Raw genomic sequence first — 15,510 nt, 5'->3', positions numbered from 1 at the left:
CCCCCGGCACGCCGGGTGTCAGGATCCGATCACCCGTACTCCAGTCTCAGCCTAGCGGAAGGCAAATCCCAGTAAGCATCCCAATTCGGAGCACAGCTCTCACTCCTCACCTGCTGGAAAGCTCCAGGGTCAGCGTATCCTACGCCAGGAGCAGCAGTCCAGGCTGCGCCCTGCCTGGGGCAAGCCCAAGTGCTGGAATTTAGTCCCCAGACTAAGCCTCCCCTTCCCACACCTCGACAGCTTCCTGTGTAAGCCATCTGACGCCGGTAGGAGGTTTCAGTTGCTCCTTCTCTTGGAGATGAGTCCCTGCGCCCCTCACCCCTCCAGCTTTGGCTCCAGGCAGCCAGGACCGTCCGGCTGGGCCAGGACTGCAGCCACCCCGGCGTCCAGCAGTCCCTGTCCCGCGGCAGCGGCACAGCGCCAGCACACCCGATCCCACGCTTGGTATCGGCCTTGGGCTGGCTTTTCTCCTCCGAGGGGCACAGGTCACCGCACCCTCTGCAAGAGCCTTTCCCCAGGCCGCAGAGAAGGTCACCGCGCGCCAGCTCCGCCCTTCCATCCCTTCTCTGCCCCCGTACGGCGCGCGCCTCCGTGGCGGACGCACAAGCAGCACACAGCTGACACCTCATCGACCAGATCAAGAGGTCGGCCCCAGTTTCACCTTCGCAAGCGAGAAGGTCAGGGTTCCTTTCAGCCCGCCCTCAACAGAACAGGAGACACGACGGGTGAGAAAGCAGACAGACCACTGCCGCCCGGTCCACGCGCAGCCACCTCCCACTGATTCAGCCACACATCGAGGGGGCAGATGGGGAAGAAGCGAGGATGAAGGGGCAGCCATTCCAACACCCCCTCCTGCAGGAGCACCTCCAGGAGAAGGGAGATTTCATCCCGAAGCACCTACATCTCACGGTGCGTAGCGCCGTTCTTCTTACTACCAGCATCCCACTTGCAGCCTCTCCGTGTCGGAACGCCACGGAACCTCACGAGGCCACGCAGGGAGAGGCACCTGGATCTCCAGGAGTTGTAGGAGGTGGAGTTTCGCTTACACCCATCCTGTCCCTGCGTCCTGCTTGGCTCAGCCTGCCCTCAACTCCCCTCCACCACCGTCCCCACGGGCGGGACGGTCACTAGCAGTACTGCTCTCCACTTGCACGCTCACCACGGGCGTGCAGAGCTACACGGACACAGGGACGAGCATGCACATGGCGCTGCCGAGCTGGAGGGACCCAGCTGGGAAGGGTGTAACTGGGACAGAAAAAGAAGCCAAAGAAAGAAGAAATCCCTTCAAGTAATTTAAACCAGCCCGTTGCAGAGGTCAGCTGCAGAGCAGTGACCGGCTGGGCCTCGGGGTGCTAAGGCAAAAGTCGAAGTCCTGGAGGGATGGAAGAATGAGAAAGGTGTCAGTAGTGAAAGGTTAAGAGTTATTCTGTAGGTTGCTTCTTCACACTCCTGTGGTTCTCATCGCCAACTGCCTCTGGTTACTTCTGCACGCAGCTTGGCCAGGCCAGCCCACCGCAGGCAGCCGACAGAATGATGTAGAGGATGACCTGGGGAGAGAGAACAGCTGCCTCAGCGGAGAACCCTCCCTCGTCGCTCGGTCAGCTGCCGGCGGCCTGGCCATGGAACACAAACCCCAGGTCAGCAAAGCCCTGAAGAGCTTCTCCAGTGCCCTCCAGGACTTGGTGCCAGGGCCTCCTCCCACCCCGGCAGCTGCACAGGGACGAGAACCCTCCCCTCCAGCAAAGCACAGAGGAGGGTCCGGGGGTGGCAGAGCCATTCCCACATCGCCCCTCAGCGCCCTCAGGGCAGCCCCATCCTCCAGCCACGGAGCTGAGTACACGTGGGTCTGAAGAGCCTTTTCCTGCCTTAAGCCCGACCCGAGCTAGAGGTCACCGTGCGCCGTGCTTACAAGCGATACGATGATGATGACGATGGTGAGCTTGAGGTTCTTCATACACATGGCTCTAGCGAGGTTCCTGCTGGTCGTTTTGAAAGTGACGGACTGCAAGAGAAAGTCCAACAAGTCATTAATTCCTGAACCTGCATCCCAAGAAGCTGGATGAGGAGGAACGTGCTTTTCCCAGCAGCCCCCTCCCCCAGTGACCCAGTTTGTCTCCTCCAGCGCCACAGAACTGCAGTTACACAAACACAAAACTGAACGGGCATCAAGAACAAACTCTCCCACATTACTTCAGGGACAGGATAACGCGGAAGAGCAAGTCCAGAACCCACCGGGGATGTACCTTCCCGGGAGAAGGGAGAAAGCTTGGAGAGAGCTAACCTCCCTCGGCTGGGGTGAGTTAAGCTCAGAACACCCCGAGGTCTGCAGGCTGCCCACCGGGATTAGTTTTCCTTGGAGTACTTCTGGTTGGGTTCTCGTTTGTTTTCCAACCTCTCGGGAACCGAAGCGCTCCAGACTATTTACGGAAGCGCTGATCTGCTCACCAATGCACTGCACACAACAACTGCTGCACATGCACCTGCCAAAGCGAGACAACCCGTATCGCGCCTCTCGACAGCGGTTCCAGAGAGACAGCTCCTTCCGGGCTACACCTTTCCTCCAGTATTTGGAATTTTATGGAGAGCTTGTGGATGTCCTGCTCCAAGTCTCCGTACCCTGCAACTCTCCCAATTCCAAACGGGTTTTGGTCACAAAGCGGCCTCAAAGACCCACTGTTAGTGCAACTCCCCGAGCTGCCGGCATCGCCTGCCCGGAGAGGCCAACCCAGCAGCGCGCTCTGCTGGTTATCCTCGGGTTTTCCCCACAAGCCACCCCCCAACTTTTTCAGCCGCGGCTGCACCAGGCAGAACTGCGCCCCAGGGAACCTAAACCCCGCACCCGTGCTCTGCCCAGCCCTGGAAGCGCTTCTCGCGTTTTCCAGGGGGGAGCAGACTCTTGGATTCCGACACGCTTCACCAGCCCGGACTCTTCTCCAAAGACAGGGCCACCCTGGCCACCAGCTCCTTCAGACCTTCCCAAAGGGGCACCTTCCTGGGAGGGTTCCAAGCAGTCGGGCTTAGGTACAACATCCTGGGGCTCGAGGCTCGGGCAGGAGCGGTACCACGCAGCCCGTTACTCCGAGAACTTCAGGCCTGCATCTTCTAGGATGCTCCTGGCTGGAAGATACTCCCACTACAAGCATATCCCATTCCCTCGTTTTCTGCCTGGTTTCCAAGAACCAGCACTCCCTGGGCGTGCTCCTACCTGGATTCAGCCCAGTTGCCAAAGGAATTCCAGCCCTTTTGGCTAAAGCACGAGGTCAGGCTACTCCTTGGCACCGGCTGGGGGAGCGGAAAGGTGTAACCACCCGGCTGCTGGAGGACAGCGCTCCCCACTGCGTGAGCTCCAGCCACCTCTGCTGCCCCTCTCAAGCGGGAATACTTTTGGCCAGCTCAGGGATGTTTGGATGTCAGAAAAGAGCGGGTTTTCCTCCCACTTTGGGCACAAGGAATGAGGACGAGGCCCACCAGCACTTGTGCTGGCGGCGTGCACCCTGCGCATCGGCTGGGGCCGGCGGGAGCGAGGTGAAGAGGGCTCCTCGCAGGATGGGGCAGCGGGCCCGGGGGGGGCAGCAGTGCAGCCTGGCATTGACCAGCCACCCACAGATCCCAGCAGTTCTGGCAGGACTCTTAAAAGGAACACGAGACTGGGATGGAGCTTGTGAAACAGCTGGAAGGAGGGGGAAGGAGTAAGGCACAGCCTGTGTCCGACACCGGGAAGGATCACCCGTAGGTCTAGATGCCTCTGTGCCTGTTTAAAAGTGGCTCTAGATGCTGGTTCCACCCCCGCTGCTCCCTCACCAGCACAACTGATGCAGTAACAACTATTTCCCCATTTCCAAGCTCTTCCCCAGACTTACCGAATCCACGAGATTCTCTGTTTTATCGATCAGCAACTCCAGCTTCTCTCCTCTTTGTGCCACAAGGTCTGGAGAAAGAGACAAAAATCCCGGTCTGTGGGTAGAATCCCAGCTGCTTCCAACACCCAAGCCCAAGGCAAACCCGGAGCTCCTGGCCGCGGCATCAAGTAGCTCTCAGCCTTCCAGAGACTGCCAGGCAGCCTGGGGAACAGCCCCAGGCAGGCTGCGCCTTGGGACTGCCCCGACTCGCCTTTGGTCAGTTCCAGATCTAACCCTCTGTTTTAAGTTGTCAGACTCATCAAAACCCAAACCAGTGACACAAATTAAGACAAAAATGGGCTAACAAGGAGCATTTTCCCCACAGCAGCTGCAGGAGAGTCACAGTGACAAGCAGAGTGAATCCAGCACACGCTTCACCCCACCCCAGCTGCGCACGGTCACCTCAAACCGCCCCTCGCACGCATGTGTGCCCTCAGCCAGGTTCAAGCAGCATCAACTTGCAGACTCAGAGCTCCCCCGGCCCCCTCCCTCAGCTCATCCCATCAGGAGAGCCGCCCCCCCAGCTTCGCCCCGGCTGGCCCACCCTGCCCCGAGCAGCTGGGCCCGCGCTGCGGGCAGCTGGGTACCTATGTTTCGAACCATGATTCCTTTCAGTTCATCGATCTGAGCTTGAGTCTCTGCCACCTGGTCCGTGCCCTTGCTCTCCGAGTGGTATTTCTGTCACAAAGGAACAGTCAGTGAGAGCCGGAACCCACAGCGTCGCACTTCGGCTCCGGAAGACAAAAGGAAGCTCCCGGTCGCTGCAGAGCAGCCCAGGCAGGAACTGAGTTTTCCAGTTACCAGAGACATTTGTAAGCAGGTTGTAGACCAAAATCTGACTCTCTCAGCCACTCCCAGATCTCCCCTGATCATCTGCTCCTGCACTGCACGTCAGGGTTACTTGACACAAGGTTTGAAGCCGAGTTTAGCAGAAACGGAGCAATAGGCGTTGCCTTGCTCCTGGTGCCAGGGACGTTGGAGGCTCAACTAGGACGAGGTTGGACTCTGCAGATCACAGACTGGTTTGGGTGGGGAGGGACCTCAATTTTTTTTTACCCCCTGCCATGGGCAGGGACACCTTCCATAGCCCAGGTTGCTCCAAGCCTCATCCAGCCTGGCCTTGGACACTCCCAGGGATGGGGCATCCACAGCTTCTCTGGGCAGCCTGTCCCAGTGCCTCCCCAACCCTCTGCGGGAAGAGTTCCTTCCTGATGTCCCATCTCTCTCTTTCAATTTAAACCTGTTTCCCCTTGTCCTGTCACTACAGGCCCGTGTATAGTCCCCCCCCAGCTTCCTTGTAGGCCCCCCTGTAGATCCTGCCATTGAGATCTGATTTCCAGGCAGCTACTCGGTACCAACAGGTCACCCCAACCCATTCTTACACCAAAGCAGCCAACCAACCCGGCTGCAGGGTGAGTGTGGGGAGAAGAGCCGATCCCCTGGGCTCTACACCCAGACCCGGCATGGCACTTCAGTTCCCAGTGGGAAAATACAAGGATTCCTGGGGGGAAGTTTGGCTTGTTAGGGAAATCCCCTTTAGCACCGGATCTCACCAGCTGAGCAGCTAAGACACTCGAGAACTCGCTGTTCATTGCGTAGGGCAGGGCTGTCTGTGCTCTCGAGCCGTACGTGGTCTGAAACCTCTTCTTGATTTCGTTCAGGAAGTTGAAGGCTCTGGATCGTTCAAAGTCCTGGAAGGGAGAGAGCAGACCACGTCCAGAGTTGCATCAAGGTGGGATACTGAAGCACAGGGGGACGCGTGGCTGGTTTTAGGGAAACTGTAATTATCGGTTCTCAAGGGGCATGCTGCGCCTAGCACCGGGATTGGACGGGTTATCCTGGGGTTTGAGTCGCAGCCAGATTTCAGACCCAGCTTCCTGGACACTGCCTGGCAGCCGACCTTACAGGGCATCCATAGTTCTAATTCTGCGCCGGGTACCTCCCTCCAGCCAGGGAGAGTTTGTGCTCCAACACTTCCAGAACCGAGGAGTATTATGTGTGTTTCACAGCTGATTACGGGCTCCCCTTGATGTCAGGATTCTCCTGCCCTGGGGCTGCTAAGAGAGAAACTGGGCAAAGCCAAGAACTTGACCTCAAAACTAACTAGTTGCCTGAGCTGCGGCCTACGCTGCGCAGCTGTAACTGGTGTGAATGAGACCAGCAGTGGCTCCAGTGCGAAAAAAAGGCACCATGGATGAGCCCCCACTATTGATTTTCTTTGACCTACAGATAGAGAAAAAGCCAAAAGCCTGCCTGTGCAATAGCTGTAACCGAAGCACTTACGTCATCTGTGATGCAGAGGTATATAATCCTGTCTTGGCAGATGTAATGAAACAGGTAACTGCAGAGAAGAGAAAAAAACAACATCAGTGGGAGCTGCCAAAGGACCGATCGTCTGGAAAACTCTGCTGCCACCAGAGCCTTCGAGGGCTGGAGAAGTAGAAAAGCAACTGTCAGTTACGCTGCAGGAAATCAGAGATGCCAACATAGCCCAGCCATCCTTGTCCAGGTGAGGGTCTCCGTTCCTTGAACCCACGCTGAACTAGAGAGCACCCACACGTTAAAGCACCACCGGCCTCCCACACCTCCCAGCACTCCACGCTCAGCCAGAACTCTGTGCGACACTCGGCTGCCAAACAACTTCAGTTCCAGGTTCTTCCAGCTACTAAAACCAAAACCCTGTCAGGGTACGTAGGGCTAAGATTGAGGCCTAAACCCAACCGACGTGCACACCAGCATCCCTGCCCCAGCGCACGTGTGACGAGCTGCAGTCAACACTTCAGCGAGCCGCACCGGTACACGACCCCTTCTTTAGCCTCGTGCGTGCCACCGCTGCGCCACGCCGCCTTGGGTTTGCATCGCCGAGGCTAACAGCCAAGCAACCGCAGCAGAAAAGAGTCATCAGGCTAAACGGGCTCCAACCACGTGGCTAGGTTAACTATTCATGTGAGGGTGCCTCCGGGTGCTGAGCCAACACAGATGTTAGATAAACACCACGCTCAGTATCCTGAAAAACAGCGCAAGCCAGGTCAAAGCAGTATTTTCCTATCAAAATTAAACCAAGCTGGGAGTTTAGACCCACCAGGGGAAAAAAACCCAACCAAAACCCCAAACACACCCCTACAAAACTGACTTCACACACAACCAAACGCAAACCAGACCTGATCAGAGCGTTCTGGTTCAGTTCACAGGCTGTAGCCACCACTTGTTGTTGCCCTGGTTGATGTATTCGGAGGAGCACAGCAGGACAAAATAGGAAGAGAGCTGCAAAAAGGCCACACAAACACTTCTTTGCTAATTAAAACCTATCCATCCTTCCACTCCGGCATTTCTGTATTCCCAAGTTTCCCCAGTGAGCACATGGACCCTCTCACCACCTCCAGAATCCAGGCACGTGCTGCGCAGCAGCTGCCTCACACCGTTCTGCGGGCACAGCGCAGCAGCCTCCAACCTCAGGTTTAGCTTTATTTATAAAAAGAGCCACTGAACTGGGCTTTAGGGGCAGCTGGAGGTACAGCTCCCTGCCCTGAGCGCCTGTTCTCATGGAAAAGCAACATCCTTGCATATGCACAGCTACTGGCTCTGCTGCCTGGAAGGAGGGCGCTAAGGTTTGTCTGGCACTGCCTTGCAGAAGAATCTTAACAGCAGAGACAGAATAACCCCAAGAACTCCTCATCCTACAGGGCTGGTTTCCCTTGGAGATGATGTGAAAGACACTGACATTCTCAAAAGCAAAAAGAACTCATTAGATGAGTTTCAGAAGTTCAAAGTTAAAGGAAACTCCATTTTTTCCTGTTTCAGAAGAGAACTCTCGACAAACCTTGTCCTCTCTCAAACCAAACCCTTGCTTCCTGACAGCAGGAAGAAGCTGCTGGCTCCAAGCACGTGTGTGTGACAATACTCAATTCCCTCCCCCCTGATAACTGGGAACTCTTCCTTCCTCTCTCCTAGAGGGAAGGCGGGGTTGGCACATTCTCCCCAAAGAGGTGGTTGTCCAAATCATCGAAAAAGGCCAACGGCTTGTCAGAAGAGACCAACTCGAGCAGAGGAGACGCTGCCACGCCGCGGTGCCCAGCGCTGCGGGACGGCACCTGTGCGTTTCAACGGCACAGTGCAAAGCACAGCCACCACAGGGCAGCGGCCTGTTAAAGCCTCCTGAAGGAAACGGTCACGAGCAAAAGATTCTACACTTCCCAGCATGCTTTGCAAGCGTAGCTGCCCTAGTTACCGATCTCTCAGTGCTCCTTGGCAAAGAGGACACCCAGCTCCACCACTGCTGGAGGTTTTCATCTACGAGACGCACCACGGCACTCCTAAAACTCCACTCTGCAGGTGCTTGAACAAAAAAAACCAAACAACTGTGTCCTTAACATCACAGCAGAGAGATTAGCATCCAAAGCGCTTTCCACCGCTGGGCAGGCAGCTTCCTCGGAAAGCTCTTCCCAGGGACTCAATGCTGCCAAGCCAGGGAAGGATGTGGGAAAACTACCCCAATTCTTACCTCTTGACTCTTCAAGCAGCTAAAACAGCTTTAACACAACAGGTTGGGCCATATCCAGAGTCCAGCCACACCACCAACTCCAAAAAGAGCTGCAGCGGGAGGGGACGCTTCCCAGTCTTTCTCTGCACTTCAGTTTGCTCAGCAGCACAGGAACTTACCAGCTTCACACGTGCAACAACTCGGCACAGTCCCAGGCGATTAACACCTAATCCCTCCCTCCTACCACCAACCACCCAGGGCTCTCCAGAGAGCCCTACAAGCCCGGGAAAAATCCTGCTGTCCCACGGACTGGATCTGGGACGACTCTACATCTGCCAGCACGACTCATCTTAAAGCAACCAGGATCCACAAAGCCACACTTTTACCTAAAGCCTCAGAAAAGCTGGCGAAAGAATCCAGGAGCCTAACGCAAAGACCCCAAGAGTCGGACACCCACAGCCGAGCACCCTCCCACCCACTGTGGAGCTGCATAAAAACAGGAAACGTGATTTCCTATCAGCTGCCTTGGTACCAGTAAGAGAAATTCAAATCCTGGTGATGCTGCAATGTTCTGGGGAGGTGGAAATAAAGGAGCTACTGCGCTGACCGTGCATTCAGGCGGCGCAGCAACGCCTCCAGGTACGCTCCCTTTACTCCTCTCCTCCTCCAGCTCGTCCCATACCCAGAAGCGCCACAGCACTACTCACTTCCCATGTGAATAGGTCAGTTTGTTGTTTTCTGATGGTATTTTCGCCAGGATCTGCTCCGTCACCTCCAGGAAGTTCCCTCCGCACCAGGCATGTTTGGCAAGGATGGTGGTTCCCCTCGCCACGACAGCGAACAGGATTGCCATGGCTTCACGCTACCTGGAAAGAAAAACAGTGCCATGAGACCCGTGTCCTTTGGCAGATAAAGCACCGTGATCTTAACTGCGCCCTCTCAGCCCTCACGACAACGGGCGGGAGGCACTGTTCAATACTTCCTCAGGACACATTATCAGAAAGCTTCTCTCATTTCCCCTTTCTGCTCAGAAATGACACCCAGGCTAGGACGATCTCTGGATGGGTTTGCTTCTTGCAACTGCATGGTGTCCTACAGTGGCCCCAGAATGACTTCGGCCTACCTTGTTTCCCCCCAGATCTCTAGCTATCAGTACAGTTTTCTTTGCTCTTCAACTGACCCTTAAGATTCTTCTTGCTTGTTATTGCAAACACTGCCTGCAGCCAGCGAGCTCCAGCTCAGAAAGGAAGGAACTGTCTGCAGTTCGTTAACAGCAGCTCATTATACAGACCAAGCCCACTCATGACTCTTTAGGGGTGAGCCCTTGGCTCTGACTGCTATCAAACCAAAGTCAAAAAGCTACCACTTGTTCAGTCTCACCGCACACCTCCCCGTTTTCTGGTCCAGAGACTCACTGAGCGTACGTTGTCCTGCGGCTTCTGTAAAGGCCCATCGTCTGCACTTGTCCCAGCCAGCAGCGCATCTGCAGACCCGCTGTCACACCCCTGCTACAAGCCAACCGCCTTGCACACGTACCAAGCCGGGCACGCTGCATCGTGCAAGCGTTCGAGGGTCAGACTTCTGTGAAGTCTCCAGGGTTAGAAAGACATGCTGCTGCCATTTAGCACGCCATGTGTAGTCAGCTCCAGTAGCATCACATTAATCTGCTGGCAGACCCAAGATTGAACATGTGAAACCACATGTCAGACCACAGCCATCACATCTGCCCCTGATGCTGTATATCCACAAGCCTCTTTTCTGCTTAGGAAAGACTTAGGATGACTTCTGACCCTGTAAAACCCAAAAATCTTATTTTTCACTTTGCAGTTGACTCTCCAGATACTGCCTGCCTTGGTTTTTGTCTACAAACATCTGCATTCTGGCTGGAAAGGTCACACGCCTGCTTCAGTGCATCCAAGTATTTTGGAGCAGATGTATACACTCTCTAGAAATGGGAACAAGAGCAGAGAAGCAGCGTTTCAGCCTCAGGATCCAAAGACCACAGGCAGAAAGACTGACCATCGGCTGTGCCCAGCCAGACCTTCCACCCCTCCGGCACTGACCAAAGCAACCTGTCCATCTCCCATTCCAGGGGTCAGCCTCCCGAGCAGCGTGCAGACGGATCTGCCCTGCAGAGCCTACGCTTTCCCGTGAACCGACGCACAAACGGTCACGGCGACAGCGGAAAAGGTGGCAGAGGAATGCAGAGCTGATAACGAGGCCGGGAGACAAGACACAACCCTGCACCGGGGTCACTTTGTCAGTCTGACCTTGGCCAGTCAGGTAACCTCCCAGACCTCCCACAGGTTGAAGAGCTCAGCACTGGAGGGGAAAAGAGCATAAACTCATGGATTTATTCAGAGAAGACACTCCACGGCTATGCCGCAGGCACCCGGGAGCTGCGAGGTTCTCAGCACCAGCACAGCTGAAAGGAACAGAAGGCAAAGGCTGAGTGTGAGGCGGCAGCGGCAAGCGAAGCGGGAAGCAGCGACGTCTCAAAGGACACTGCTTCAGCGCAGAGCGCCCTGCCGAGCGTGCCCTAGAAAACCCGAGGGAATTCGCAGCAAAGGGGAAGGGAGACCAGACAAAGCCTCATGCCACGCAGACACAAGTCCCCAGGTAAGCTATTCTCCTTCCTCCTGACCAGTAACAGCGCAAGGGCACCGATAGGTGAAGGGGGGAGGGAGCACTCAGCAGCTCCCTCAAGCACACTGGCTGCTTTCGCTTCCTCCTGCCCTGAAGCTAGCACTCCTCCGGCCACGTCTGCGCCCCTTGGTGCTACCAGGGACGGGAGGGAAGGCCCTCGCGCTGCTGTGCTCGGCCCACTTCTCGTTTACCCTCTTTGCAGAACACAGGCAATTCGTCGCATCCCCCCGCTGCTCCTGGTAGGACAGCTTCCCCTGTCCCCACGTACCGCGTCCAAGTGCTCAGGCGCCGCTTGTTTCCCATCCACCGCTCCTGCCGAGTCACCGACCTCATCTGGATGAGGCTCAGGGACCAAGAGGATTTGTGTGAAGCTGACGTGCTTGCACAAAGACCGGTAGAAAGAAAGGAGGCGAAGGGTGCCCAGACCAGCAGACCACCACTGCTGGTGAAGGAATCGGGGTCTGCAAGCAGCTGTCCCCCTGCCTGGTCCCTCTCCCTTCCAGACTGAAGCGAACAAGCTCCAGGTGGGTATGAAGAGGTTACAACAGCCACTTGGTTTTGTTGCCTCCCAGTCACAGGTATGCCGGCGTGCAGGCTCACAACTGCCCTCGAACACCAAGTGTGTCAACGCTGCAGAAAAACCACCTCAGGTTCTTCCACGTCTCAGAGGAGACGATCGTCAAACATCGGGACGGGTGGAGCTTCCTGCGCTCGATGAAATAGCGTCAATGTCCACCCGAAGTGCTGATGGGAGTCGCAGAACGCGGGGAAGCCAGGGTAATGGATTTCCCTCTTGCAGACTTTGAGGGAAGGCATCGGCGCAAAGATAGCCGAGGAGAAGGAATATAAAGCAGAGAAGAGTCGTGACCGCTGACTGCCATACAGACAGAGAAGGGAGTTGAGAGCCGGTTCCAGCAGCGGGGAGCTGCTCTTCACACAAATCCTCCTCTGAAGCTCGCTCCCATGTGTTACCACGGAGGAAAAGAGTTCACATGAATTTGGGAACTGCCAGGTTTATGGAGGAAAAGGATCCCTATTAACCAAACATCACCCAAGAGCTGCTCACCGGAGCCTCGGGAGTTTCTTCCCCCACTCCTCCCAGGCATCCCAGCAGTCACCACAGCACCAGAGCCGCTCACCCCGCCACCCCTAACACCAGGATCACTTACTCCTCAGAAGCTCAGGACTTATTTTCCAGGGAGAAACACCATGAAGAGCACATGCTATCTTCCATGGGCGAAGCAGGTGGCCTGCCAAGGCAGATCCACGGTGCGGCCCCAGCTGAGGTTGTGACTCTCTCAGTGCTGGAGCTTTAGGGCTGCTCTTCTCCACCCAGAACAATTCAGAGCTCTGCAAAGGCCAAAGTCCCAGCGCTCCCAGTTTAGAGCAAATGCCTTGAGGGAATTTCAAAACATGCTTCCAAAGCATCCTACCATCTCTTGCAACACTTGGACTTGCCAAGAGCATCACATGACAAGCAGAGAGCCAAGTCATTTGCAAAGCCTCTTTGAAGCCCGACCACAACCTTTCCCTTCCAGCCTCACCGAGCCAGCCTGTCGGATCACATCTTGCCGAGGGTCTTGGAGCTGCCCCACTACAGAAAATCCACACTTCTGTCCAGAAAGCTGCATCTACCAGAGCTCACAGACTGGTGAACCTGCACACACACCAGCCATCGGGGTGCTCCCAGCACTGCGCCCGGGGACATCCTGCCATGCAAGACTCGGTGGCCAACCCAGCAGAGCTTGCTCGGGTTTTTGAGCCAGCCTTAAATTGCTGCATCATCCGTATGTCGATTGTGTTACAGCAGGAAAAGTAGTCACAGATCCCAGGGATAGTTTGCTGCCTCTGGCTTTGGAAAGCTGGTCTCAGGTCTTCAAAGCACAGTGCTACAGACACTGAGGGTCACAAAGTGGGACTCTGGTGCTCTACAACTCACCTACTCCGAGGTAAACACAAGCTGAGTAAGTTACTAACCACAAGTCCCTCCCTCCACAGACCTGAAGAGACCAAAAGCTTTAGCCTGTGCTCACATCCCCATTTAAGATCGGAGTATTTGGACACGGCACTGAGCAGAAGTGGGGATTACTCAGAGCTAAAACCTAAAGGAATGAGTAACTCCTTGGGACTTTCCTGAAGGAGCCACTACCTCCACCTGAAGAAGCTGAAGCCAGGCAAAAAACACAGACCCAACCTGTTTACAGAGATGAAACCCAACTAAAGCTTGGATAACTCGAGTTAGATGTTTATCCCACCAGAGACAAGGCAGCCATACAGCTCATTCTGCTCTGGGGAACTGGCCCTCATTCTTCCTGATGAAAGAGCAGCTCACTCCTGTCTGACAAGGCCACAGAGAGCACACGCGTTTTCCCAGCAAAATGTGTGGCCAAAAAAGAGATAAATTCAACTCTCCAGTCCTTCACAAGTGATTCTCTCCAAGCTTAGACTCATCCCTACCCTGTACCTTACCTCTAATTCATCCAGAAGATGCCAACTACATGGCCTGCACCTTGTTCTGTTTTCTGCTCCCTCAACACCTGAGCTGAGGTGTTGAGGGAGCAGAAAACACCTCAGCTGCCACCAACCCAATTCAACTAACAACAAGGAACTGCTGAGCGGCACAAGCCAAGGAATTTGTGAGCGGTTACACAGCATGCTGACTGCAGCAACACTAACTAAACCAAGAGGAATTCCTTACACGGCCACATCCCTTCAGATCACCAAGATACAGTCGCCTGCCGCTCCAACAACTGAACCAGAATGGTGTCCGTGCGTGGTACAGCACCAGGTCACAGCCAGAAATAAACAGATGTGACTGAGCCTCTTGAGCAATCAGATGACTGTCGAGCATCACGAAACCCGTCTCTTAGCATTGCAGTCACTCAAGGAGGGACCAAACCAAAGGAGCAGTTGTAAAAGAAAAACACGCTCGCCCTGCAGAAGGTCAGCAGCCTGCAAGGCAGCAAGCGACTCGCCTCCATGCTACAAAGCCCACGCAGGCAGAGACACCTTAATTCCCAGAGCAACTCCAGGTTCAAACTGAGGGTTATAAAGCGATTTTGACAACTTCCTAGAGGTGCCATTCTTTTAATACTGGATATTCGCAGAACACGCGATAGTCCAACAGTACCATGTCAGGTGATGGTCGCTGACACCCCAGAATCCCACAGCCCTGCCTCAGCCTTACTCAGGAGAGAGCAGCCACACGCTCTGCAGGGACCCCTGCCCCCAGCCTGGAGCAGAATGGATTAAGCGTAGCAAGAGATTAACAAGGAGCACGTTTCTATCTATAAGCAACGTCTCGTGCAGCGCTGTAACACTCGTGTTACTTCTGTTAGCAATACAAATCTATTAAATGGCTAGAAAACATCCCTCTCCGGAAGTTACAAGAGAGTCAGGAATTAAATCCATAAAAATCGACCCCTCTGTATAACCTAGGGATCACAACTGTTTTCTACCTAAACTTAAATAGTGAATGGGCTGGAAATCGCCAAGAGCAAACATTCCTAAAAGAAAAACTCACTTGGACGTCTCAACGGCTCCAAATCAGGAGGGAAAGGGGGAAAAGTCTACCTTCCTCAGCCACCCAGAAAACACCCCGGATCCACATTGCTCCTTAAGCCATGCCAGAAGCATCTGGCAGCTAACAGAGAGAAGCACAAAGGTGAGTGGAGCACTGCATTTGTATCGCAGTCAGTATTTACTCACTGCCAGTCACGCTGCATCTTGCAGCTGCTGCTGCCTCCAAGGTCTCTCGTGGTATTTGACAGAAGGGCACAGAAAAACCTACAGCAGAGACGGGTTCAGCCTTCAACGTGTTTAAAACTTCAGTAGGGAGGATCTACTGTTTCCAAGTGAGACACAAAACAACTTGTTTTTTGCTCTGACTTCACTGACGATTGAGAATAAACTGTTGGATGGCAGCTACGACAGCTGGGCAAGGAGGGAACCCCAAAAACTGCACCCATTCTCTATCAGCAGTGCTGCCCCCTGAGGAGGGGATGTGCCTGTTCTTGAGTGGAAGACCCACAGCCTCAGTGCCAACACGCCACGGAGGAGGATCCCGCTTTTATTTCCAGAAAGCCTCTTTACAGAAAGCAAGGGACATGCATTACTACTGGCTCCAAACGCAAAACAAGTGTTGCAACCCCGCAAGTCGCAACGGCCGACTGCAATAAGGTCGTTGGAGCAGGGTGACTTCAGCAGAAAGCAGCCTAGACTTCACTTTAACCCTTCCTTGGCACCCGCAAGTTACCGTTTCCTTAAAGGACGTTCCAGCGTTAAACCCTGCAGTGTGCCTGACCGTTTCAAGCCTGAGAAGCACGACACCGACGCACCAACTTAACAGCACAATTTACTTCAGGTACCGCTGCTTCACTGTTACAGAAGCAAATCCCTAGATAAGGTGAATCCAGTTTCTCTTCCAGGCCCGCTGCCTTTTCCGGACAGCAGCATAACGTGTTTTTAGAGGGACAAACAAACAAC

General features: G+C 54.8%; 1 protein-coding gene across 2 annotated transcripts; it reads right to left on the bottom strand.

Moving 5' to 3' along the window:
- Positions 1-1,285: 1,285 nt before the first annotated feature.
- On the bottom strand, positions 1,286-9,232 carry VAMP7 (vesicle-associated membrane protein 7). Of its 2 annotated transcripts, XM_010152777.1 has the most exons (7): positions 9,087-9,232; positions 6,183-6,240; positions 5,453-5,590; positions 4,487-4,577; positions 3,861-3,928; positions 1,910-2,002; positions 1,286-1,547 (listed from the first exon to the last, which is right to left on the bottom strand). In XM_010152777.1, exons 1-7 carry the CDS (start codon positions 9,230-9,232, stop codon positions 1,479-1,481), a joined length of 663 nt encoding a protein of 220 aa, XP_010151079.1. In that variant the 3' UTR covers positions 1,286-1,478. The 2 variants fall into 2 exon arrangements, with proteins under 2 accessions (XP_010151079.1, XP_010151080.1); XM_010152778.1 differs by lacking the exon at positions 6,183-6,240 and having other exon boundaries at positions 9,152-9,232.
- Between the last annotated feature and the right edge of the window lie 6,278 nt (positions 9,233-15,510).

The sequence above is a fragment of the Eurypyga helias genome, unplaced genomic scaffold (genome assembly GCF_000690775.1).
Source record: "Eurypyga helias isolate BGI_N326 unplaced genomic scaffold, ASM69077v1 scaffold23375, whole genome shotgun sequence".
In the NCBI taxonomy this organism is placed as follows: Eukaryota; Metazoa; Chordata; class Aves; order Eurypygiformes; family Eurypygidae; genus Eurypyga; species Eurypyga helias.
Note: the sequence above shows the minus strand (reverse complement) of the source record. Positions and strands in the feature narration are given on the sequence as shown.